Source organism: Delphinus delphis, chromosome 19 (assembly GCF_949987515.2).
Source record: "Delphinus delphis chromosome 19, mDelDel1.2, whole genome shotgun sequence".
Classification (NCBI taxonomy): domain Eukaryota; kingdom Metazoa; phylum Chordata; class Mammalia; order Artiodactyla; family Delphinidae; genus Delphinus; species Delphinus delphis.
This window is the reverse complement of record NC_082701.1, coordinates 20,797,497-20,824,485: the sequence shown is the minus strand read 5'-3', so window position 1 is coordinate 20,824,485 and position 26,989 is coordinate 20,797,497. Positions and strand designations below refer to the sequence as shown.

Here is a 26,989-nt window from a genome sequence, read left to right as displayed (position 1 = left end):
TTTCTTCTAGTACTTCTTTAGTTTTGTTTTTGATATTTAGTCTATTTGAGGGACTTCCCTGGCAGAGTGATTAAGACTCCAATGCTCCCAATGCAGGGGGCATGGGTTCTATCCCTGGTTGGGGAAATAAGATCCCAAGTGCCACATGGTGTCACCAAAAAAAAAAAAAAAAAGTCTATTTGAACTTAACTTTCTGGTAAGATGGGAGGAAGGGGTTAGATTTTTCTAAATTTTTTTCCCCTAAATGATTAGCCAGTTGCCCCAATATAACTTATTGATATCATCAAGCAGTTGACTAGTTTATCAAAATATTGTTAAAGTAGGGAATCATTTAAAAAAATAAGTTTATATTTAAAGTTATTTATTGATGTAGGGCCAATGCCTTTTGATTGTGGAAGAGGTGAATTTAGCTCCCACGTTTAAAAATCTCAGGAATAAACCTGGTTGGCCCCAGTTAGGTCATGGTGCCTCTCCCTCAGAACTATCACTATGGCCAGGAGCAGGCACATCAGAAAATGATCAGAATAGTTCTCAAAACCATTTTACAGTGAAGAGTGAAGAAGGATATATTTTAGACTAAGGAAAAGAGTGTAGTGCAGGGGGAAAATGGGCAACAATCACGGGTTGCAATATCTACAACATTTTATTAAAGCACAAAATTGTTGGAATTAAGCTAAATAGAGAAAACATAGTAAATAGTTACGAAAAACATTGATAACACCACTCAACTCACACACATATAACGAATGCAGGAAGGTCTTAAAAAGTTTACAAGTTGAAAATTATGGAGATTTCCTCAAACTGGATGTAACAGCTCGCTGCTGAGTATGGCATCAATATAATATATAAGATCTGTGAGAGAATGCTGTCCCCGACTCTTCTGCAATCTAGTGCCTCCTAGAAATTTGTTCCTTGGGAGATTCAGACTCACAGGCAGCCAGAGGGGACAAGTCAAGAGTTGAGATAATCTCAACTTAGGGTCTAACTTTCTTCATCTAATTGACTGTGTTGAGGTTATAGAGACACAGCCATGGTGTTTTTCTTCAGCTCATTCAAAAAGATATGAAGAATATGAACAATTTTTCACTGCTTAAAAATTCAGCACATAAAAGGCTGAGCGAGAAGTATTTGGTACTGGAACTACATAAAGTTCTATCTGATGGAAAATTATCTATGAAACTAAGATAAAACAGAGAAACTCATCATGCTGTATCTCATATTTTCAGAAAGTAGGCAGAGTAGAAACTTTTATGTCAAAGTGCTCCAATTTTAGCTTAATGAGTGGTCAAACTACATTATGCTGAAGTGACCACACAACTGCCTCTAGAGCCCAGAAGAACCTAAAATCAGATTTAAAGGACAAAAGAAAACAGACTCAATACATATACAAAGCAGAGAAAAAACAATCCCACGAGATGGTCACTACTTAGACAGTATTATATAAAGATAAGGGACACTTGGGCTCTACTTCACTTTGATGGTTCTGAATTAAAACTACCTTCCCCAAACTAAATTCAGAGGGGAAGAAACTGAGAGATTCACATAAATTTAAAACCAGTCTTGAGCTCAATAAGACAATTACTTAAAATAATCACCTCACATTTTAAAACAGATCATCTTCATCTGATTCTTCGAGGTACTTTATAGGTTTCTTTGTCCGTCCCGATTTTGCCCGAGAAGCCACAGCTGAGTCTAAGTCCAGGTGGAAGTCATCACTGTCCTCCTTGGGTTTCTAAAAGAGAAAAGCCCAAGTAGTTTGTACAATGTCAACCTGACAGCAGAATTTCGATGCAAAAAATATATCAACAGACTACAACTCAAGGAGTTTTCCACCTTCTAAGGAGTAGTAAGAAATTGGGACTTCCCTGGTGGCACAGGGAATCCGCCTGCCAATGCAGGGGACACAGGTTCGAGCCCTGGTCCGGGAAGATCCCACATGCCTCAGAGCAACAAAGCCCGTGCACCGCAACTACTGAGCCTACGCTCTAGAGCCCGCGTGCCACGACTACTGAAGCCTGCGTGCCTAGAGCCCGTGCTCCAAAAGAGAACCACAGTGAGAAGCCCGCGTACTACGACGAAGAGTAGACCCTGCTCGCGGCAACTAGAGAAAGCCCACGTGCAGCAATGAAGACCCAACGGGGCCAAAAATAAATAAATAAATTTTTAAAAAAAAATAGAAAGAAGGAAAGAAATAGACTGAAGGCAACTCTCTCATTGACTAATTAGTGGCATATTTAACTTTTTTACAACTAAACTACATAGAGTAAAAGGCTAACGGACTATGGGATTTAAATTTATTTCCTTAAAAATGTGCCAAATTATTAGGAGCAAAGCTTGGTTATGTGCTTCAAAATACCTACAGCAAAAGGACTGACTAGGATAAATACCTTGCTTGTGACTGCTTTAGAAATCATTTTCTCAAAATTAGAGTCGGAATCATCAGAAGTGGACGGCTTCCTTTTGCGGTGACTCTTGGTTTTGGGGGGATTAGGCTTTTTAGAGACATCAGAATCCAAGTCTGGATCCTTTTTGGTTCCTTTTGGTGCAGCCCTTTTTTTGGCCCCTGTAGTAGAGGTGGAAGACTGACCTGCAAGTGAACACAGGAATTTGTCAGGGACACTCTTAGCTGAATTGTTCCCACAGTGAACCTTCTTTAGCAACCTGTTGACTGCTTATACTTAACATAGGAAAAGACAACCTAACAGAGATGAAATGCATTAGAGAATCAAAGTATTCTTAAGCATATGATTTTTTTGTAGGTATATGCTTCATGTTAAACATTTGCAACTGTTTCTAACTCCCATCCCTGTCATAGAAATGAGCTAACTAACACCTGGCATTTTGAGAAACATGCTATTTTTAAACCTTTTGACTAGCAATTTTGATTATGAAGATCTAAAGATTTGTTTTCAGTTGGTAAAGGCTTAATTTCAATATAGTAAATTTGGGGAATAAAAATTGAAGCTGACTTGTGGCAGCCAGTAGCTAATCCCAATATTAACCCATCTCAAAGACTGAGGCTCACTTTTTGCTGCCGTCTTCTTCACTGTCACGTTCTTTTTAGGAACAGGGTTTGTGGTTTTAGTTACAGCTGGGAAATCAGCAGCAGGAGAGCTTGGAGGAGGTGGTACATTATCCTTGGCATCATCAGCGTTAAGGTCCGTTACTTCAAATGGAAAGGAAAATAATACATATAAGCAATACATGAAAATCTGTTTACTGCTTTTGTCCCTGCTCTGAATTTCTATTTAAACACAAAGTCTGTGACTTTCCTGGAATATTTCAAACACGCTTTTGTAACTCTGTTCTAATTACTGAGTTCTTCATGAGCAAACAATAAGTTTTTGTATCTCTAGCACCTAGCATAGTACCTGGCAAGCAAATGATTACTTTTAGTACATTTAGTTTAAATGTAGAACCTATTTATGTGCAAAACTAAACCTAATGAACAATATCAATGTAATGCTAACAAGAACCCACATTTATTTTCAAAGACAGGACTTGGATAATGTAGGCCGGGTTAGAAGCCGGGTGGACCTGAGTGCTCCAATAAAGCAGACATCTCACTATTTTTACTTAACATACCTGATGTGGCACTTTTCTGTGGCTTCAGTTCTTTGTTAGTATGTCTAGAATAATAATAATAAAAAAATCCTGATGACCAATTCTAAATGTGTCAACAAAGAATATATCATCAGCTATTAAAAACAATCATGATAAAATCCCTATTAGAGAGGATACTTACTTTGGGGAAGTTGTGGTCCTAGGTGGACTAGCATCTGATGGGACACGATCTTCATCTTGAGTGTTTTCATCAAAATCTGAGAAATCTTCATCTGAATCCAAATCCATTGTGAATTTGGTTTTTGCTGTTAAAAATATACATATACAAAGAATCAAAGAGGATAACAGGAGAAATATTTAATCCACAGATTAATATAACATTTCCTGAAGATATAAGCTTCAGTTTAATCTTCTAAAAGATGTTTTAGTTTCTCAAAAATGTAATTACTGCTCTAAGATATAACAATTTCTGGGATTATGTGCCTTGAAATAGATTGCCCATTCAAATCTTCACTCTTCCTTACTTGCTGCTCTCCGTGGCTCTTTTTCTCGGGGAGGGACATCAAAATTACTTTCGTTACTGTCTATATCTGATTCCGAATCAGACCAGGGGTTTCTCTTTTTGGCTTTCTTGACTGGTTTAAATGGCAATGTAGTTTGTTTCTTTGTCTTGGTACCTGGAAGGGAGATAGGAATTAACCATGTTTACATATTCTTTGACTCACTTTTCTCCATCTATCATCCATCCATCCTTCAAATATTTATTGAACTCTGTGCTAGTACTGGGAATAGAATGGTGAACAGAAAAGGACATAGTTCCCCTTTCTGTGGAGCTTATAGTTTGGTTATCTAATCCCATATATAATAATAATCCCACATGGTATATATGTTTACATAGGGCATGTAGTATGTATGCATATGTATATAAATAAGAGGGTTTTCCAAGAAAGAGATGCTTAAGTTTACTAGTTGAAGGGAGTTGGATGACAAAACATTCCAGTTTAGGAAATAACATGTACAAAGCCCTGTGAGAAAACATAGTGCACTTAGGAAACTGAAAGAAATCCATTATGGCTGGAAAGCAGAAGTCAGAGGGAGAGTGGCTGGTCTTTTTTTAAAAGTCTTTGGCTGCACCCCGCGGCATGTGGGACCTTAGTTCCCTGACCGACCAGGGATCGAACCTGCGCCGCCGCCTGCATTGGAAGGCGGAGTCTAACTACTGGACCACCGGGGAAGTCCCAAGAGAGTGGCTGGTCTTGCTAAGGATTTTGTTTTAAACAGGGAATCAATATGACCAGATTTGCATTTTAGAGTTCTCTCAGACTGTAGTGTGGAGATGGGAAAGGCACAAGAACAGATGCAAGATCAACAGAAGGTTACTGCTGAAGTCAAGGCGAGGGAAACAGCTCAAAGGGAACAGAATGGCTGGGCCCGAACCTCGAGGAGCATTTAATGGCTGAGTTAAGGAGGTTTAAAGTCACTAAGTCTTGTTAATTCTTTTCCTCAAATGTCTCCCATACCAATCCTTTGCTATTTATTTCCCTCATCTAGGCCCAAAGATAAGGACAGACTCCTTATTGATCTGACTTAGTCCTTTCTTCATATTCTTCCTTCATACACCTACCTATTTCATATCTCCTAGTTGAATCTAATCTTATCCACCCTCCTCCAACAACCTGGTTTTCTAACTCTCCATAATCTGGTTTAACTATTTTCTACTATTTTCCACTCTGTTAAGGGGCCTTCTCATCGTCCCATGCATATTATATGTCCATTTGCCTTCTCCCAGTCTAGAATACCTAAATCTCACCCAATCTTTAAGACTCTAAACCAAGTTTTACCTCTTTCACAAAGCCTCTGCAATCTACATGTACCCACACTGATCTCACCTTTCTCTAAATCCCTACAATGGCTAGTATGTACTGCTTTACCTTTCTTTCCTGATAAACCTCTTGAGGGTAAGCGCCATGCTTCCCCACTTCTTGTGTCCTCACAAGACTTGAGATAGTGATGGGAAACGTGAATGTTCAAAATACTTATCTGATTCACTGCTTTTATATGCTAATTGATTGCTAGGTAGGTTTAAAGTTAAATATGTGCTGTATTATAAGGCCAATATATAATTTTCCACAACACAGCACACACAACATACTTTTATTACTTCTTTTTAATACTAAGATGTTTCCAATTATTTTATTCATCTTTGTATTCCCCACAGAACTGAACGTTATCTATCAAAAGTAGATACTCAAGGATAGACATATACATCAATCAATGGAATAGTTAAGAATCCTTAAATAAACCTTAATATTTATGGTCAATAGATTTTTGGCAATGGTGAAGACAATTCAACAGGGAAGAAGGTTTTTCAATATATGGTGCTGGGTCAACTGGATATCCACATGCAAAAGAATGAAGTTGACCCCTTCCTTATGCCATATACAACTTAATTCAAAATTACCTAAATGTAAGAGCTAAAACTAAAAACTCTTAGAAGAAGATAAGGGGTAAATGTTTTCTTTTCTTCTTTTTCGCCATGCCGCACAGCTTGTGGGATCTTAGTTCCCCAACTAGGGATTGAACCCGGGCCCATAGCAATGAAAGCACGGAGTCCTAACCACCAGACTGCCAGGGAATACCCTAGGGGTAAATCTTAATGACCTTGGATTTGGCAAAAGATTAGATATGACACCAAAAACATGAGCAACAAAAGAAAAAAAGATAAATTAGACTTCATCAAAATTAAAAACTTGTGCTTCAAAGGACACCATCAAGAAAATGAAAAGATAATCCACAGGCTGGCAGAAAATATTTGAGAATCATATATCTGATAAAGGTCTGGCATCTGGAATATAAAGAACTCTTACAACTAACTCAACAATAAAAAGATAAATAACCCAATTAAAAAATGGGCAAAGGATCTGAATAGACATTTCGCCAAAGAAATATAAAAGCCCCAAAGTGGAAACAATTCAAATATCTAGCAGCTGGCGAACAAATAAATATAATGTGGTATATTCATACAATGAAAAACTATTTGGCAACAAAATAGAATGAAGTATTGATACATGTTACTACATGAATGATCCTTGAAAACATGCTAAGTGAAGAAGCCAGCCACAGAAGAACATATTATATGATTCCATTCATAGGAAATGTCCAGAATAGGCAATCTAGACACAGAAAGTAAATTGGTGGTTGCCTAGAGGGAGGGGGAGTTGGGAGAAAATGGGGGGTGACCAGTAATTGCGTACAGTGTTTCTTTCCAGGACAAGAAACTGTTCTAAAACTGAGTATACTAAAACCACTGAATGGTACACTTTAAATGAGTGAATTTGGTATGTGAATATCTCAATGAAGAAGTTAGAAAAAAGTAGATATTCAGTAAAGGCATAATCAAATGGTTAACAGAATTTTTACTTCTATTTAATTTACCGAGTGAGTGTTAAGTATATCCCAGGCATGGTGTTGAACTCTAGGGATAAAACAACATGACTAAGATATGGTGACTGTCCTCAAGAAGCTTTACATATGAATATATTACATATATTAAAACCTCATAACTGGCTAGAAAGTGAAATCTAATAAACTGAACACTTTCTTTAGATCCCAACAAAGTATTTCATTACAAAATGATCTCTTCTAAAATAAATCAAATCCCAAGGACAATGTTAGGGAAGTTCAAGTATACTTCAGATATAGCCCTTCTTCATGTACCTCAATAAGAACTTTTGAACATCTATATGGAACGTACTAGGTAACAAACATAATTTAGTCTCAACTCTATATGATTTTCCTTAAAATGTTTTAATACCTGGTTCTATTTTCTGTTTCTTTTCTAATCTCTGTTTTAGGCCTTCTATTTCCATCCCATCCTCTCGAGAGCTTCCTTCAGTATTTTCATTCTAAAAGACAGCAAGACAAAAATGGTTAAGTTCTGCCCGTTTATTATTTGGAATAATATAAGGTCAAATATACAAATATATATCTGTCAAAGAGTGATTTTTTTTTTCTTTGTATTTTGGCTAAGAGCTCTGAATAAAAAAGGGTATGGGTATGACTTTTTCAAGATACTTAAACATTAAAAAAATCAGGCTCATAAGAAAGGAAAGTTATGATTAGTTGATAAATTCCTGAGTACGGGATTAGAAGTTTTATGATTAGTTCAATTTTAAGTGGAAAAATACTTAAAGTGTTTTATGTATAATGCTTTCAAGAGTATTACCTTAATTTTTTTTTTAATTTTCTTTTCTGCCTCTGCTTTCATCTCTATGGTCACTTGGGGGATGACTCTTTTTCCACATGGAGAAGGCAAAACTTCTGCCCTTTGTGTTTTTTTCCCCTTTGCTTTCCCACCTTTCCCAGGAAGTCCTATTTGTTCATCTTGTTTCTCCTTTGCTTCAACAGCCTACAAAAGGTTGATATAAAAAAGCAAGTTTAGGGAAGAGATATGGGAACATATGTATAACTGATTCACTTTGTTATAAAGCAGAAACTAACACACCATTGCAAACCAATTATACTCCAATAAAGATGTAAGAAAAAAAAAAAAGAAAGCAAGTTTATAAGCTAACAAAGACATTACAGCATCGATGCCACTTTATAGGGACAGAATAAAAGGCAACGGTTAAACTGATTTCAATTTGTTACATCTTAACATAAATTTGTGATAAGCTGTTCTATCAAGTATACCACCAATATTAAGGCATACTTTGTAAACTCAAGAAATAAGAAAGGATGTGATTCCAGTAATATACATTTATCCAATCAACTGATTACAAGCTGGACATCCAAACTGAAGTACAATAATATAAATCTACATGTTAGGCCTTTTATCTTAATTTATGAAATACTTTTTCTTATGTTAAGATAATACTGGAGAACAAACCACATTAGCAATTTTGGTAACAGAGGATCTCCTGAAACTACTGATTAGCTAGCCCTGAAGGAAACTATTTTTGTCCTTTCAGGTTTACTTGAGGGACTGGGCTCGTTTTCTTCCGTGTTTGAATTCTCTTTATCTTCTCAGTCCCAATAGGTGAAAAATCAACTCCTGCCCTTTCCCCTCTTTGTCCAAAAACTTTTAGGTAGTATGTTTCTTGGCACCATTTACTTTATTCTAACTAGTTTCTAACAATGTTATTTTATGTGTTATCTTGGAATGTATCTCCATGCCTCCTATATTCTTTCTATTGCCAATTGTGAAATTTCTTGACAAAGAGGTATATTGCTAGAATACATTATTTCATTAATAAAAATTCTAACACAGGCATTATAAACTACATACCTCCAGCTCTTCAACAAAAGCAGCCAAGTCTTCTTTCCACAAATCTGATGGACTCTTTCTCTTTAATGTTTCTAGCTCTTGCTCCTTCATAAGATAGTCAGAAAATTAAGTTAATTTATGTGCATAAACAGCATTTTCCCAAAGCACACAATTTACTTTCACCATTGGAATACAACCAAGCAACATGTACTATCCATCAACAACTCACTTTTTCATTTCTTAGTCTGCACAGTTCATCTTTCTTTTCCTTGGTTAGATACCAAAGAGGCATATCAAGAAGGTAGTTGAAGGTTGGTCCAGAATCTGTTACAGAGTCACTCTTTTCAGTTTCCTTTTCATTGTCACTCTCTTCATTTTCTTCTTCATCTGCAACCTAAAGGAGAAATTAAAATGTAGCTTTAATAGGAAATGTGAAACATAGACATTAGACTATACATAGTCTTTAATAAGACAGAAAATGCTAACCAAGAAGTTACCTTTTGCTGGGCTTCTTTCCAAGCCTTCACAGGATCCGAATCATAACCTCTTTGAATCAGAACTTTAATTAATTCTTTCTTAGGCTTGTTTTCTGTTTAAACAAATGTGAACAGAGATAGTAGTTTTGAGCAATATTTTAGGAAAGGGATAAGGTTTTACCATATTAAGTGAAAAGATTAAAACTGGAGATTAAACTGTCTTCTTGCATAAATTTGTACATCCTGGTGGATAGTCAAGTCTGCTCCTAAACCACTGACAAATGTAAATTACCACAAGGGAGCAGTCAAATCATATATGAGGTAGTGACTTAATCATAACTTGAATAACAAGACAATCAAAACCTTTATTTCTGATAAATATTGACCTCAATTATATCCCCTGGTCTTCTATTTATTTATTTATTTTTAAAATTTATTTATTTATTATTTATTTTTGGCTGTGTTGGGTCTTCACTGCTGCTCATGGGCTTTCTCTAGTTGCGGCGAGCCAGGGCTACTCTTCGTTGCGGTGCGCAGGCTTCTCATTGCGGTGGCTTCTCTTGTTGCGGAGCACGGGCTCTAGGCACGCGGGCTTCAGTAGTTGTGGCACGCAGGCTCAGGAGTTGTGGCTTGCGAGCTCTAGAGCGCAGGCTCAGTAGTTGTGGCGCACGGGCTTAGTTGCTCCGTGGCATGTGGGATCTTCCCGGACCAGGGCTTGAAACCACGTCCCCTGCATTGGCAGGAGCCTCTCCCGTTGCGGAGCACAGGCTCTGGACGCGCAGGCTCAGCGGCCATGGCTCACAGGCCCAGCCGCTCGGTGGCATGTGGGATCTACCAGGACCGGGGCACGAACCCGTGTCCCCTGCATCGGCAGGTGGACTCTCAACCACTGCGCCACCAGGGAAGCCCGGCAGGAGGATTCTTAACCACTGCGCCACCAGGGGAGTCTCCTCCCTGGTCTTTTAATTTCAACACCCGAGTGGGCAAGTTTTTAGTGCCACTCATTCAGACATTGATTTCTCTTGATTATAGTCCCCTATAATGCATTTGTTCCCTTTTTTCTATAGCACCCCTCTCCCAAAGTTTACTGCAGTCAATTTGTTAGACTTTGAGGGACACTGAGAGTTACTAGTTATAATAGAGTGAGGTTTTGAGTACCACCTTTCATCAATTAACTTGATATAGGTCACACTTTTAGGCCCTCTATATTTACTCCTCAAGAAGACTGGATAGTCTCTAGTATTTCCTAAATTCCAGTCAACTAAATACTTTTTACTTTTTATTTTTCCTTGAGTCATATCCAATATTACTTATTTTAGCTTTGTCTTAAGCAATATCATCTGTGAAATTAGGGGACTGATATGCCATCGTTATTGTATTTTAAAATATCCATGAAAATGAACATGTAACTACTAAGTTAAACATTTTCATGCACCATCAGAAAATGATCCTGTGATCACTGGTAACTTGTGTTGTCATGTTTTGGGACTTGCTACTACAACCCATAGTTACCTGGCTTTTCTAGTTTACTCTGGCCAGAGCTGAGCCATTTCTTTCAACCCTCCAGCTTTAGTCAAAACTGTTTTCTTCCTGGTTACTTAAACTCTGATTTAGTTGCTTCTAGAATGTCTTAAAAAAATTCCCTTAGACATGACTTTCAGTCTTGAGTATACCATTTACTTATAATATAAGCCATTTAAAATCCTCCTTCCTTTTTTTGTTTTTCTATCAGACTTATCTCTGCTCTTTATCAATCAGTTTACACAGGGACCTCTTCTAGCTCTCTGTTCTCTTCCTGTCTAAATGTTAACTAAATCTTGATTTCTCACGACGCTCAATCTAGGAAAAGCTATCTCTTTTAAACTATAAATGCTAATTTAGGTATTTGAAAGAAATACCTGTGCGTGTAACCAGTGGAAATAAACGGATTTTGCCCGCCCTCTCCATCATCCCTCTCACCAAAAATGTTTAAAGGAAGTGAGGTACGATAGTAATTTTAGTACAGGAAGTTATTGTTCCAAAAACATACCAATGATTATTTTGCCATCTATTTTCTCTAAGATAAAGCGAGCCTGATTATTCAGTTTAGCAGATTCAGCGCCAAGCATTCCCAGAAGCCATTCTTTTCTTAATCCATAATATTTAAGCCTGAGTTCAAAGAAGTCTCTTAGAATATCCAACACTGTGTCGTATTTCTTTAAACAGCCTACGTGGTCAAAAAGCACCTAGAAAAGAAAAACAAGATTGGAGTCAACAACAGATAAATTGGCTAAACTTTAATCGTTTTAGAGAAATGACTTTATCCTTTGAAACTGTAAAAGTAGCCTAAGATATCCTTTTAAAATTGATATTAATCTTAATATAAATGGAAACATACATATTTCTCATGAAACAAGACATACCATAGAGTTGCATGTGAGACTAGTTTGGAGTTTGAAGACTTTGTGTAGTCCAACTCTCTCTGCCTCTGCCAGTTTTTCTTCAGTCATCTTCACAACAAACTTCACAGTGGTGTCTGTGTGGTATTCCCTATAATCTGTTATCAGAGGGGGTGTCTTCTCAGTGCCATTCAACATGGGTTCTAGAACCTGTTCTTTATATGTCTAAAGAAAGAAATAATCCTTTTGTAAGTTTCTCAAACATAGGCTCCTGAATATTCAACAAACATCAGTATAAAAAATGTTTCCCCTATCACAAAAATCAAAAAAGAAACCCATAATTACTTACCTGGGTCCATGTTCTGATGGGAAGCTCTGAGATTTCAATGGTTGTAGAATTAAGAATAGACATTTCACCACTAATCACATATTGATTTGGAGCCAGCTCTTCAACAGTGCCCTTGAAGTTCTTGTAACTTGGAAGCTAAATTAGTATTTTAAAAAAGAATATTTTCTAAATGTGATACTAAAACAAATCCCAACAGCATTAAACAATAAATCTAACATTAAGCATGAAATAAATTTTCTATTTGTGTCTTCTTTAACCATATCAACTGCTGAATTGAAACCAGAAGAAAACTAATAAGGTTCCTAGTACCACAGAATAGTTACCATTGGCAAAGGTTCTTCTCCATCCATCAAACGTCTGATGTTATTCACAACTTCACGAACATCAAAGTTGGGGATTTTGCAGGACCACCCAGTACCAATTCCTTCAGCGCCATTTATCAGCACCATGGGTATAATAGGAATGTACCATTCAGGCTCAACACGTTGGTTGTCATCATATAAAAACCTTAACGTGTGATCATCTTTTGGTGGAAATAACAACCGAGCCAAAGGGCTAAAGAAAACAAAGAATGTTATTTTAGAAAAATATTGGCTTTGACACAACTTTCACGGAAAGAACATAAGTTATCTCAGATATATACATGAAAATTACTTTGGCTTTACTTGCTGACTAATATTCATTTACCAATATTATTTATTGAGTACTTTCTACATGCCAGGCACTGCAGATATAAAGCCTCAGTCTTTAAGGAGCTCAGTACAGGGAGATATTCTAGTACAGGCATTTTGTCAGGCGGTATGGTAAATGCTAAATAGAAAAATAAAGTAGCTAAGATTGATTGAGGGGATGCTAAGGAATGGTAAGCACTTTCTGATAGGATAACATTTGAGCAGAGAAGAAACTGAGAGAAAGAGTACTGCAAGCAGAGGGACCAGTAAGTCAGAGGCCCTGAAGGCATGTTTGACTATAGGCAAAGAGGCCAGGTGTGTTTGAAGCAGAGATAGTAGGAGATGGAATCAAAAGACATGGGGAGTGGGAGCACATATCATATAGGGTCTGGTTTGCTAAAATAGGGCTTTAGTTTTTCTCTGAAGGAAGAAGTTGGAAGGTTCTGAACCAGAGTAACCTATTTTAAAAAAATCAACTGGCTACCAAAAGAAAGAAGAATGGTAGACTATAATAGTCTGTATGAATATAATGAATGGGGTGGCTTAGTATTTTTCCAATGTGGAGCCCACAGGGATGCAAGTGTGGAGAAAAGGAGTCAAAGGTAACTCCAAATTTTGAGCCTGAGAATTAGAAGGATGGCTTTCCATTTACTGAGAAAGGGACTAAGGATATGGTTTTGAATTTAACGTTTGAGATACTTATTAGACATCCAGGTGGTAAATGTTGAGAGGGGACATGAAATTTAGAGGGTAGGGCTGGAGCTATGAGACTGGATGTACGAGGTACCATCCATGGATGGGAAGGCAGTATAGTTAGTGGAAAGAGGTCTGATGAAGGAGCCCTAGGGCAGGCCAGTATTTGGAGGTTGGGAAGATGAGAATGACCCAGTGAAGACTAATAGGGAGGAGAACCAACAGTCTGGTGTCTTGGAGGACAAATAATGAAAGAAGACTTTCAAGGATGGAGTGATTACCGTACCCTATGCTGTTGAAAAGTTGAATAAGATGACAGGTGAAAACTGACTACTCATAATGTACTTTCCATAGACTTGTAAAGGAAGTAAAATTTCAACTTGTGGTATTTAAGAAGAATCAAGTTCTTCTTTACTCCGGCTCAAACTCTACAGGGTTTCCCAACCTTGGCACTACTGCCATCTTTGTTCTTTGCCGTGGGGGTGCCGCCCTGTGCATTACAGAGTGTTTAGCAATATCCCTGGTCTCTGCTCACTAGATGCCAGTGGCATGGCTCCCTAGTCATGACAATCAAAAATGTCTCCAGACATTGCCACATGTCCCCTGAAGGGTAAAATCTACCCTGGTTGAGAACCACAGCTCTATATGGAGAAAAAGAATAAAATAAAAGAAATGGGAGTAAAAACATTTATGGTTTGGCAAGGAAACAATACTTCTAAGGGATACAAAGGCTAAGCTATCAAACTGAAATAGAATTTTGACTTTCTACTCATTGCAAAGAGTAGCATAGTTAAACTTTAAAGAGCTAGTTTTAAGCAATTAATAATCCAAGCATCTGCATCAAAAATCTATTTTCCGATTAACTGGATTTTTCTATTTTTGGTCAACTAAATCTCACAATACTTCAAAATTGGAATGGCAATTCACAAAAAAATCGGAAGCATACCCACCTGAGCATTGTGAAGATGTATCGAGGACTAGCAGAATCCTTGCCACCATGCAGCCTGGTACCAAACTGACCAATGGGCTGCAAGAGGTTCAGATTATTGCTACCCACAAAGTTCTGAGCCAAATTGATAATGGTCATCATTAGTGACATCTGTGGGTGGGGGGAAAAGATTCATTAATCTAATCTGTAGTCTCTCGATAATAACATGTTTGTTATCATGAGTGTGTTCACTATAATCCTGTAAGGTTTTATGAAGTGTAGATATTTATTGGCTTTTCCCAGATAAATACATGGCAGGAGTAGTACCCTAAACCTAAGAATTCTGGCTCCAAGTTCAGGGATCTTGCCTTCCAGTAATTTCTATCAAGTCCTACTCAACCTTGAAGGTATAGCTCCTCTATTCACCCTCAGCAGAATGAAATATTTCCTCCTTTGTGTGAAACACTTTGCTCATTTCTATTCTAGCATGTATCACTATTCTGTAGGGGGTGTGTGTGTTTGTGTGTGTGTGTGTGTGTGTGTGTGTGTGTGTGTGTGTGAGATATAACCCTCTGGTTAAACTGTGATTATACCTTAAAGGTAGAGAACATGTATGATTTATCTTTGTATACTTGGTACATGCTAAGCATTCAACAAATGTTTATTATGTGAACACTTATTGAGTACCTGCTATATTTTGACTGAAGCAACAAGCAAGACAATCATTACCTTTAAAGTTCTAGAAACTTATAGGCAATCTAATTCTTTAAAACTGTTTTACATAATAAATGCAAAAAAAGCAATTTCGAAATAAAAAATGAACAGGTGTATGTTTGTATTGATATAAAGTCAAACAATTTAGACATATATGAAAAATTGGAAAGTTGCCCTTTCCAATTCCCAGTGATAACCAAAGTTAACAATTTGGAGTATATCCTTCCTTTAAGTATTATTCTGCCTCTTTTTTCTTTTCCCTCACCTGACAATAGAACATGGACATTCTTCAATGTTAGTACATATAGATTTACTTAAGTTATATCACTGATTCCATTCATAGATGTGTCATAATTTATAATAATTTTCCAATTGATGGACACTTTCCATGTCTAAATTTTGGCATAACAAAGTTATAGCAAACATCACTAAATCTCTTTGAACACAGATCCTTGCATATCTTTTGATCTACTATAGTATCCTTATAGGAACATTATTTTTATAAACAGATTTGTTAGGTCAAAAAATACGCAATTTTATAGTTTGATATATTTCACCACATTGTTCTCTACTATGGATGTATAGCTTATACTTTCATCAACTGTTTGGAGAATGACTTTGCAGGTATTTCTGCTATAATGCTTTCTGGAAACATTATAGATTATGTGTTTACCTCACCATGATGATAAGAGGACATCTCAGCTACTGACCCAGCTAACTGGGCAACCTTCACCTCTCGCTTGTCATTCCGTTTGAAACATGTAAACAAAACCTTTCTCTGACCTGGCTTCAAACCTTTAAAATGAAAGAAGTGCAAATATTAATATCCTCAAATTAACCATTTCAGGGCATTGATTCCCATCTTATGATAAAAACAGAACTCACCATCCACCATAGATGGGATAGACCTCTCATTATCAGAATTTGAGAACAGGATAAGTTCCTTATTTATGAAGTCATTATATGTCAGATATGTGGTAGTTTGCCCATATAAGTAATCCTGAGGAACCAAAGAGAGTATTACATGATCTAGTTTAAAATAAAAAATATCACTGGTCTTAACAATGCTTAATCCAAAAATAAAACAAAGACACATGTTAGCATTATCACTTCTATGATAATTGTTAACTCCCTCAAAAGCAAAGAATTATGAAGTATTTTATATGTTTTAAAGACAAAATAAATTTAAGTGCTGCACAATCAGGAAAAAAGTGCATTGACTCTGTAGTTTCTTTCAGGTCCAATACATTTATGCAGCAGTCTAAATAAGAATAAGGATATTTATAAATAGTTATCCATTAACTTTTTAACTGAGGTACTTATTATTCAGTAACTTTAATTTGCTATAATGTCAATTCTAAAGGTAATAAATAGTACATTTTGTGAGATATATTTAACATTTTTTTACCTCAGGAAGGCCAAGTAACTTTCGTTGCCTTCTATCTTCCATGAAATGAGTTAACCATTCCTTTCGATCATCTATCTGTTTTTTGCTAAAGGCCTACAAATTAGAAGATGAAAAAGATGTCACTGGCACGAATGGTTCCAAAATATTTCTTCTATAAAAAGTTAACAAATAAACAACAAAAACTCAGTTTCTAAAATATCTGGCTCCTTTCTTTGGGATATGCTTACTAAAAACAATCTATTTTATAAAACATTTTATTATATGAAAATTTAAATGTTTCAATTGACTAGTTGAAGCATTGATTTCTAAAACTAGAAGGTATGTATGAAATACACTCAAACTCACCAGGCTGATTGCAGCATCATCTTCAGGACCTGAATATTTGAATTGGATACGATGTCTTTTCATATCTGCAAAGTACTCTTTAGCTTCTTTTGATGTGCTGGTGCCCAAACCTACAAAACCAAGAACACCAAGTTACTCCATATAATATTGTACAATGGTATATAACAAAATGAGAAGTTCTATGTGAGTTTCATTTCAAACCTTTGTAATACTTGACTTTCCATTTTTTATGATTTGGCGTAGAATTCTTCCATTCTTCAAACTCAGGAAGGCTATAGAATGCCACTTCTTGCTTGTTTTTAGACACCTGAGGTAAAAAACACATTGCTGTGGCTTTCCACACTTCTGGGTCCCCTGCATACCATCATACATCACTGGGGTTATATGCGTATCCAGGGTTGAGGAGTAGGGCCTTAAAATATCCATTATGGTATCTTAGAAATTAGTATACCTTTACAATGGGAGTGATAAATTCCTCCAGAAAACGATGGTGCAGAAGAGAGGGCCAGTTATGATGGATAAAATTAATCAGCAAGCCTTTGATATGGGAACCGTCTTGGTCCTAGAAATATTTGGAAAGCCAAAACACAAAAGAATTGTTTAGAAACTAAAAAGATTATGATCGACTTACTGGTAATTTCTCAAAATTTTTTCTATGGGGATTAAAAAAAAGGCTATTCAAATTCAGACTCACTTAACTTATATATGTAATATACATAAAATACAAACATAATATATCTTATTAGATGTGGATTAAAAATAATGAACAAAGCTCCAGTTAAGTAATTTCCTTTCATGGCAGAAAAGCAATGCAACAATAAGATGTGTTTAATTTAGGTTAACAATCTAAAATATTTGCTATCGGGCTTCCCTGGTGATACAGTGGTTAAGAATCCGCCTGCCAATGCAGGGGACACGGGTTCGAACACTGGTCCTGGAAGATCCCACATGCCGCGGAGCAACTAAGCCCGTGCGCCACAACTACTGAGCCCGTGTGCCACAACTACTGAAGCCCGCATGCCTAGAGCCCGTGCTCCGCAACAAGAGAAGCCAACGCAATGAGAAGCCTGTGCACTGCAACGAAGAGTAGCCCCTGCTTGCTGCAACTAGAGAAAGCCAGCACACAGCAATGAAGACCCAACACAGCTAAAAATAAATAAATAAATAAAATTTAAAAATTTAAAATATTTGATAACAAATCTGACCTGATCTGTCATAATCATTATCTTCCCATAACGCAGAGTCTTCAATGAATCTTCATCTTCATAGTTTTTCTTGTACTGAAGACCCACAATCTTGATTATATTGTTAATTTCAGCATTTTCCATTATCTGAAATGGATGTATAGCCAAAAATGTACTATTTTGTTTATAAACTTTAAAAGAACAAAGAATTACAACAGTATATGTTGCTTGGGTTTTCTTGAACTCCAGTATTTTGAGTTACTAGCCTATATGTCAGTAAGTCAGAAAGATCTGTTAAGATATGCTATAGTGTACCCAATTTCCTAAAATAACAAAAAAATATCCAAGGTGTATTTCAAAATGCCCAATAAAGGAATGAAATACAAGCATGAAGTCCTGCATTATAAAATTAGATTTAGATTCTGAAGATAGTTTTTATATATTCTACCTGTTTATGAGAAGCTTCTCGAACATTAAGCATTTTTCCTCTAAGAGGGAAAACCCCGTACTTGTCTCTCCCAACCACACCAAGGCCTGAGACAGCCAAAGTTTTAGCTGAGTCTCCCTCTGTCAGGATAAGTGTACACTCAGTGGAGTTTCGGCCTCCTAAAATAAACAAATTAATATTAGCACATTTAGTTCAACCTCAAATATACTAACTCAGACATGTGATAAAACACAAATAATTTACAATTCATAACAAGTTGGCTGAGGAGTCAAATGGAGGTAAGTAATTAGATCCATAGTTTAGCTTAAGTTTGTAATAAAGTCTTAAGTTTCTTAGACTAATTTCTCATGACAATTATACTGTTGCTAAACATTCATTTAATCATATTACATTTAATATATTTGTTGGTGATGAGGTTTAAGACATGCTACCCCAAAATATGGCACCTTGGCATACTGAATACCTTAAGCTGACGGAATTTTGAGAAAATGGTAGAAGCAGAAAGATCTCCTGACCTCCCCGTTAAACTTCGCCCCTGAAGCATGTCGTAAGACCCTCATGAGGAGATGCCCTCTTTATACCTGGTGGAAAGGAATATTCTAATCCAAGATTGAGGGTCACCAAGAAGAATCTGAATGAAAAGGCCTTGCTAAGTTTCCCCAAGTTTACTATACTTAGCTCATAATCATTATCCTATCATATCTTTCCACAACTTTCCACTCTTCATCAAAACTAGCATAAAACCACTTAGGTTTAACCATTTCTTTGAGTCTGCATTTCCTTACAATTTTCTGGTGTCACAAAAAATCATATTAAATAAATTCACATGCTTTTTTCCTGTTAATCTGTCTTTGTCAGTTTAATTTTCAGAGATAGCCAGGAACCTAAGAAGGTTGAGAAGACTTTTTTCTCCTCTACATTAGGTAATAGATTACTGTATAAACATTCTTGTTTTATACCCCCAAATAATCATCTCAACACTACTTTTAACAGCTAAAAATTGAAATGACCCAAGTGTTCAATAACAGGGAACTGGTTGATTTTTAACAAAGTACAAATATTCCATTGAGTATTAAGTGTCAAGGGAAAAATACCCACAGTATGCTGTTAATGAATAAAACAAATAACTGAACTTCAAGATTTAAAGTTTGGAAACATGATTAAATGTGTACCTGCATCATTGGCATCATCAAGTTTGGGAATTCCTTTGATTCTGTTATGTTTTACAGCTGAACACTTCTTGTTTAACTGGACTTGGGCCTTAAATTTCACCCAGTTTAGTATGCTTTCTACAATACCACAGCCAATTGCCTGAAAATGAGAGGATTCATGTTAGGGAAGAAGAGTTCTGTCAGAAATCTGGAGTACAAATGAGCTCACACAAAAATAAAAAGAATTCAAAGATGAAAAGAGGTAGAAAAGTAATGTCTGGATAGAGGGTGGCACATCTTCCTGCCTCAGGTTACCACTACTGAGGGAGCTGCTTCCTTTGGGTTCATTCATTCAATAAATATTTATTGACTACATACTTATATTGTGCCAGGCACTGAGCTGCATGTGGAGATCTATTGGTTAAAACAAATTAGACATGGCCCTTGTCCTCAAGGAGTTTAGTTTACTACAAGGAAGACAGAAATAAAATGAGAAATTACAAGTGTGACAGGTGTTACAGATAAGTGAAAAGCATGTTATATATAGTAATGCATGTCCAGTGTTATATGGGAACAAACTTAGGGAAAGAAGTAGAAAGTAAAAGCTTTCCTGAGGAAATGACATTTAAGACCTAAAGTAGTTGGGGACTTCCCTTTGGTCCACTGGGTAAGACTCTGTGCTCCCAATGCAGGGGCCTTGGGTTCGATCCCTGGTCAGGGAACTAGATCCTGCATACATGCTGCATCTAGAGTCTGCATGCCGCACCTAAGAAGTCCGCATGCTGCAACTAAAGATTCCGCATGCTGCAATGAAGATCCCACGTGCCACAACTAAGACCCGGCACAGCATGCATAAATAAATAAATAAATAAATATTTTAAAAAAAAAGACTTAAAATAGCCAAGTGTAAAGCATTTCAGGCAGAGTAATCCTCTGCCTGAAATGTGAAAAAAGCTCTAAGGAGGGGAAGAGTACTCTGCTTTTGAGTAATTTAAAGCCAGTAGAAGTGAAGCTTAGATAATGTAGGAAAAGTGGCACTGAGATGCGGTTGGAAGTGGCAGGGTCTCGCAGGCCAAATTAAGGAATTTGGATTTAGATTTATGCAACCTAGTGGTTAGTTGGGGCCTTTGACTAAAACAGGAAATAGTTTTGTTTTCTGGGGGTGGGGGAGTTCCTTGTATGGCGATCAGTTAGTACGGAGAGAACTAATTCAGTTTTGGATGTGTCCACTGAGAGCAACTTTAGGCATTCAATGCTCGGTAAGCAGTTAGATGGGTTAAATTCAGTAGTGATCTAAACTGGTGACATGTAATGGGTAAATATAGATGGTGTATAGATGGTGATTAAGGGCTTGGTAAGACCTGGTAAGAGGTAAGAGTTGTTTTTTTATTTCCTTTTCAGAGTGAGAAGACATGTGGGAGGAAGCTTTATTTCTGCAGGGCTGAGAAGGGCAATGGAAAATAAAGGAAGGTGCTTCTATTTTTTATTTTCCTCTAAGTACTCACAGCTTTGATGAATTTTTCACTCAACGGGCACGTTGATCCAAAGCTCTTGACTTGTAAAGTCATGTTCTCTTTTGTCTGGGAGTCGAAGGTTGGGTTTTCAATTAAGGCGTTCACAAAAATCCACATGTGATTTTTTACCTGCAGTAAAAGTTGATAATAAATCACTAAAAACTTACTCATGCCTTGCTTTATTTATAGCCTTTCTCCTCTTTCTTGACTTTAGAAAAAGAACACTGCGTTAAAGTATCATACCTGATGTGCTTTTACTGCAACACCACCCTTGTTCTTTTTCTTCACAACATCAACAAGTTTAGTCACAATCTGATCAGCTACATAATCAACATGTCTGCCACCCTAATGAGGAAAAATACCAAACTGTAAATTCATTACCCTCAAAATTATAATAATAAAACATTAAAAAAAATCTAATTTAGCTTCCTTTATGCCAAGGTAGCCAAATATTCAAGTTCATTTTATAAATTTAAACAATAATACTTATATGTAAAGGTAAATCATGATTAATAATTCAAAAATAAAATTACCTTGGAAGTAGCAATGCTGTTGACAAAGCTGATTTGCTGAAAGCCTTTTTCACTCATTGTTAAACACACTTCCCACCTGGGGTTTACTTGTTCATGGATAATTTTCAGTGCATTGCCAGTTTCATCTACCTTATCCTTCAGATACATATCTACATAGCTACGGAATCCTTTTATCTAAACAGGAATTAAAAATAATAGTATGAAAAATTTATTTAAAGTAAATTAAAAAGTAGATTGTAAAGATTTTTCAAAACTAATGAAATGGTGTTCACTGATGGGCATAAGAGGATGGTCATTAAAAGACACAAAAGGATTTATTTAGGAGATTCTTTGAGAAAGACTTTAGTGAACTTAAAATGAGCTAACTGATTTAAAAAAATGTAGCATAATGTTTTCTTTACAGGAACATATTTGAGAAGTGGTTAAGAAAAATATATGGGATGGAAAAAAAAAATCAGCATTGCCTTTGACAATGATCTCAATTCCCTCATTGCCCACACCCAGGAAAGTACTTACTGGAAGCTTATTTCCATTGAGAAAGACCTTGACATCTTTAGTGGATCCAGCAATATCATATGCTCTTCTAACCATCAGTGCAACAATATCTTTGTCTAGGTTTTGCATTTTAAACTTAGACAAATCAGGGTGGAAGGTAATACATGTATAATCTTCTCCACTAAAGGGCTTGAGTTCCATCTCACCAGCTCTCCCCATGTTATCCCTCCATGTCTATGGAAATAAAGAATAGAGGAGAGAGAAAAAATTCAAGTAATCTCACAAACTAGAACTAAATAACGCAAATTTACAAGTCCTAAAAAAAAAACCCTCCCAAACAAACAAAAACCAAAACCCCCCCCAACCCCCCCAATATATGTTTATGAATAATTTCCCATGATGTAATAGCTTATAAATTATGTCAAACCATTAATACCAATATAAATTGCTATAGTACAATTTATAATCAAGGCACAAGATACCTATTTACTTGCCTGTTTGAACATTTTCTTGTATTCTCTACTGGCTGTTTCCACAGTAAATTTGGTACTGAATATGTTACACAATTTGGCTCCATAGCCATTTCGACCACCTGGGCAAATAAAGGTAAAATACTATTTAATTGTTCTTATCTCATTAACAGCTTTATTTCTTAATCACTGGCAATGTTATTCAATTACAGAGATTTACTTCCATGCTTTTAACCTTTATGCCACAGACAGTCATTTAAAAGATGTATTTTTTTTCAGCAACAAATATGTTTTTTATTTTCCTCAATACTCTACCCGTTACTTTCTTTTCTTCATCATCATAGTTACTAGAAGTTAGGAGCTGTCCAAAGATGAGAGCTGGGACATACATCTTCTCAACTTTGTGTTCAACAACAGGAATACCTTTTCCATTATTCCATATACTAATTAAATTATTCTCCCTAAGAAAAGAAGAGTGAAAAAAATTTTTATAAAACAGATGTTAAATTAGTGCTTAATATTTTTTAATACTTAAATATTATTATCTCTAAAATACATGAGTTCACAAGTCTCAATTTCTTTATGACGCTTTTTCATATAATACCTTTTGAACGTCGGCATGCTTAGTTCCTAACACTCCTGAAATAGGAGCCAAGAGAAAAACAATAAATCAATTCTTTTCCAACACCTGAGCAGACACTGATAATATTGAAAAAATAGGAAATTTTAAAATGTTAGGATAAACAAAGGGAAATGATTTATGCCCAATGGAAAGAAAAGGACAAAATTTGGAAACAATATTATTATATCACTTTTAAGGGGATCATCTGTACTGTCCCAGCACCCTTAGCTTTCCCACCCAACAAAGTACATTGCAAAACAAATATGAAAGGACATTATTAACTGTAAACTTCCCTGCTCGCCAATAAAATGCTAAAAATTTATTTGGACTTACTTATCTCTTAGTTATTTTAATTCTAAGAAGATAATATATTTTAGTTATAACCGGAAACAAACTATGGTTCTTATTACAAATAGTACTGAGTATTATCTACAAAAAAGACTAACTAAATCTAGCTTAACATTTTTTAAAAGACTATGATATCAAGTCCTTAGGAGCATTTGAGTACATCATTAACACGTTTCCCAAAAAGAGTCTAAAGTATAGTTTATGTTATAACTCATCAGGCTAATAACAAGGGGAAGCAACACCCTGACTACCCACAAAGGGGGACATTCATAAGCAGAAATGTTAGATCAAATTATTCTCTATCACCACCTGCTGGTTTACTATTTGAATAGCATCATGAGAAAAAGTTAACAGCTATAGACTCCAGAATACTTAGAGCAGTTAGTGGAGATGCTTACTAAAATATTTAGGGATGAAGTGTCATAAAGACTGTAATTTATTTTGAAATGATTCAGAAAAAATATAGATGGGGCAAATATGGCAAAGTGTTGATAACTGTTGGATCTAGATTGTAGGTATCATAGATTGTTCATTTTAGCCTTCTACCTTTCTGCACTTTTGCAAACTCCCATTTAAAAAAAAGCCAACTTTACTATAAATCAAAGTAAATGCAACTAACAGTAACAATGAGCTATAAAAAACAAAAGACTAAGCAAGAGACTTACGGGTCAATTGTGACTCTAATACAAGACATTTTGGGGTCCCTTTGTTTGTTGTCTGCAGCATTGACTGAAAGAAGATAAAATACACATTGGTAAAAAATTGAAGTATTTTAAAAAACATCCTTTAACTCTAAGACATAAAAAGAAAAAAATCTCAAGCAGCACAGGAATATCATTAATGAGGTTCATTTAGCAATTTTTATTCATAGGCCTGTTTCTAGGAAAGAAGTCAACTTCCTAGATTCCAGTAGACTGCCTCACCTTTGCCAACTGTTGTTTGAAAGGATAGGATTTCTGGCTACAGAGGGTTTGCTAGGAATGATACTTCTTAGAAAGGATCTGACCAGTGGACCTTTGTATTAAAGAATATACTCACCTGCATATAGCTGATTCACTTTGTTATACAGCAGAAACTAACACAACATTGTTAAGCAATTATATTCTAATAAAGATGTTTAAAAAAAAAAAAGAATACACTCACCTAGAATCTCATCAAAGATTTTGTACAAACCAGGAACAAAAGTGACTTCCCTACAGTTAATGCCAATATCTTCATCGTAAACCCACATTTGCTGGAAATAAGGCAAAGAAATATGGTTACTTTGACCATATATTTATTCTATTTTACCATCATGACTACTGTAAAGTCTTCTGGATTAGTAGGATAACATACATGATAGATTAGGTCAGTTCCAGTGACACTCCAAGTAAATGAAGTACGGAAAATTAACCTGGAAAAGTATACATTTTAACTACTTAGGAACTGCATTTAATTAGCTTGGTTTTACCTGGGTCACTGATTCCACAGAGCCAATGTAGGTGTCTGGGCGGAGCAGAATATGTTCCAGTTGTGTTTTCTTTTGATAGATTCTTTCAATAGACAGTCTTTTCTTAGCATCTTCATTTTTCTTTGTTTTGTTGACTTGCATATTGTCATCTACAGGCTGACAATTTTTTAAAAATTGAAGAGAAGGTATTTTGAGTCACGGGTTTATCAGAAACCATAAACAAAACACCTATCATAGTGATCTGCTTACACACACTATAAGAAATCACAACCTTTTAGTAGTTATCAGTGGAGTTGACATCGTTTTGTACAAACATGGCAGTTTAAGTTACTGCAGCCAGGTTCCCAGGCGTCCGTTTAAATTGACGTATTATTTTGCCAAGTGTATCTGACATGGAAATATTTTTACGTGTTAGACGCCATCAATAGCATACACCCCCTTCTTTCACCTACTCCACACATATTTACTGAGTGCCTACTAGGTCCCAGGCAAATAATAGATTCTAATTCAGCAGCAGCAGCAGTTTGCGAGGCTATGGGTCCCATCCTTTGGGCACGTTAACGTTTTGAACACTGGAGGGATGTATTTTGAGCACCTCGGGGCTGCCGGCTGCACAGTGGGAACCCTGTGCCTTGCTCTGCACCTTCCAAGGTCAGGGGCGTTCAATCCCATTTTCAGCCCCAGGTAGAAGAGGAGAGCATCTGTCTGTGCCGCTTAAAGCCCCACGCGGACCATGATCCCACCGATCTACTCCAGGACTAAGTGAACTCCTAGACACAGTAAAAACACAACTGCACACCCTAGAAGCCAGGTTAGCCGATAATACTTCGCTATTAGCACGAGAAAGGGGTTTCAGCCTCTTCGCGATCACGCCGAGCCCAGGGGACCCGGATCGACGCGGAACACCGACGCCCAGTCAGCCTCTGCCGGACCACAGCCCAGACGCCTCCCTCTCTCACAGGCAGCCGAAGGGATGCCGGGCCGCGTTGAGGCCCCGCGACGCGACCCTTCCGCGAGCCGTACCTGCAGTGGTGACATCTCCATGGTGACGGTCGTGAAGGACGGCTCGAGAACCCTGCAAGCGACTATGCCGGAGCAAACTGAGACAATCACGGAGCAAACCTCTTCTCCACAGACGTTCGTCGGTTAAGAGAGCGCTTCCACTCCGGTTTGAGCTTTCCGCTAGCCCGCCCAAACCAGGTAAGCCAATCCCTGAGGCGCTCTCACTGGCACCGATCCGAAAAGCCAATCAGAGCTGTCCTTTTATATCCACCAATGAATGACTGAGTTGGCCGGGGGCCCGTTCGAATGAGCCAATTAGACAAGGGAAGCGGGACTAGAACACATTCAAAAGGCACCACTCGGAATCGTAGCCGAGAGACGGACAGGGAATCTAGCCAATGACGGGGGCTGGCTTGTTCTCCGTGTGTAACTCTGAGGCGATCCGCTGTGGAAATGGGAGGGTTTTTTCTGAGGTCCGAGCTGGGGTAAAAAGAGAAAAGTAGAGGGTATGTATCCCTCAGGAGCTGCTAACGTCTTTCAGACCACCGAAATCTAAAAACCGTCCTCCATCCTGAGGTTTTTTTTTTTTTTTTTTTTTTAGCGAGAAGAACGGGAGTCCTAGCTCCGTTTCCTGAGGAAACAGCGCCGGCTTTCTGGACAGACACCCCGTTATTTGGTTCAGTTCAGCGAACAGGCTCTGGCGTCTGCCTCAAACTCCGTCCCCACACCCCCCAACTTTATTTATTTATTTAATAAATGTATTTATTTATTTATTTGGCTGCGTTGGGTCTTCATTGCTACGCATGGGCTTTCTCTAGTTGCAGCGAGCGGGGGGGCTACTCTTCGTTGCAGTGCGCAGGCTCGGTGGCTTCTCTTGCTGCAGAGCACGGGCTCTAGGCGTGCGGGCTTCAGTAGTTGTGGCACCCGGGCTCAGTAGTTGTGGCTTGCGGTCTCTAGAGCGCAGGCTCAGTAGTTGTGGC

The 26,989-nt window shown here is 37.1% G+C and overlaps 1 protein-coding gene across 2 annotated transcripts; it reads right to left on the bottom strand.

The window, feature by feature from the left end:
• Positions 1-453: 453 nt before the first annotated feature.
• TOP2A (DNA topoisomerase II alpha) lies at positions 454-26,139 on the bottom strand. 2 transcript variants are annotated; one of them, XM_059998705.1, is made up of 36 exons: positions 26,031-26,139; positions 25,008-25,163; positions 24,701-24,791; positions 24,223-24,286; positions 22,903-23,048; positions 22,612-22,709; positions 22,139-22,351; positions 21,623-21,796; positions 21,333-21,434; positions 21,081-21,218; positions 19,597-19,735; positions 18,425-18,582; positions 17,998-18,123; positions 17,244-17,354; positions 16,994-17,099; positions 16,793-16,902; positions 16,448-16,540; positions 15,925-16,039; positions 15,713-15,834; positions 14,348-14,496; positions 12,357-12,588; positions 12,034-12,168; positions 11,709-11,909; positions 11,336-11,531; positions 9,328-9,419; positions 9,060-9,224; positions 8,852-8,935; positions 7,790-7,972; positions 7,379-7,469; positions 4,089-4,241; positions 3,746-3,869; positions 3,586-3,629; positions 3,026-3,166; positions 2,388-2,587; positions 1,596-1,732; positions 454-1,340 (listed from the first exon to the last, which is right to left on the bottom strand). In XM_059998705.1, exons 1-35 carry the CDS (start codon positions 26,049-26,051, stop codon positions 1,604-1,606), a joined length of 4,602 nt encoding a protein of 1,533 aa, XP_059854688.1. In that variant the 5' UTR covers positions 26,052-26,139; the 3' UTR covers positions 454-1,340; positions 1,596-1,603. The 2 variants fall into 2 exon arrangements, with proteins under 2 accessions (XP_059854688.1, XP_059854687.1); XM_059998704.1 differs by having other exon boundaries at positions 454-1,732.
• Positions 26,140-26,989: the final 850 nt, after the last annotated feature.

Bases quoted from the DNA above. Each gene is read 5' to 3' on its own strand.
- TOP2A (XM_059998704.1), bottom strand. From the start codon at position 26,051: ATGGAGATGTCACCACTGCAG. The intron at 18,583-19,596 runs GTACACATTTAA...TGTTTATTTTAG, and splicing joins TGATGATGCCAATGATGCAG to GAGGCCGAAACTCCACTGAG. The intron at 12,169-12,356 runs GTAACTATTCTG...ATACTAATTTAG, and splicing joins GAGAAGAACCTTTGCCAATG to CTTCCAAGTTACAAGAACTT.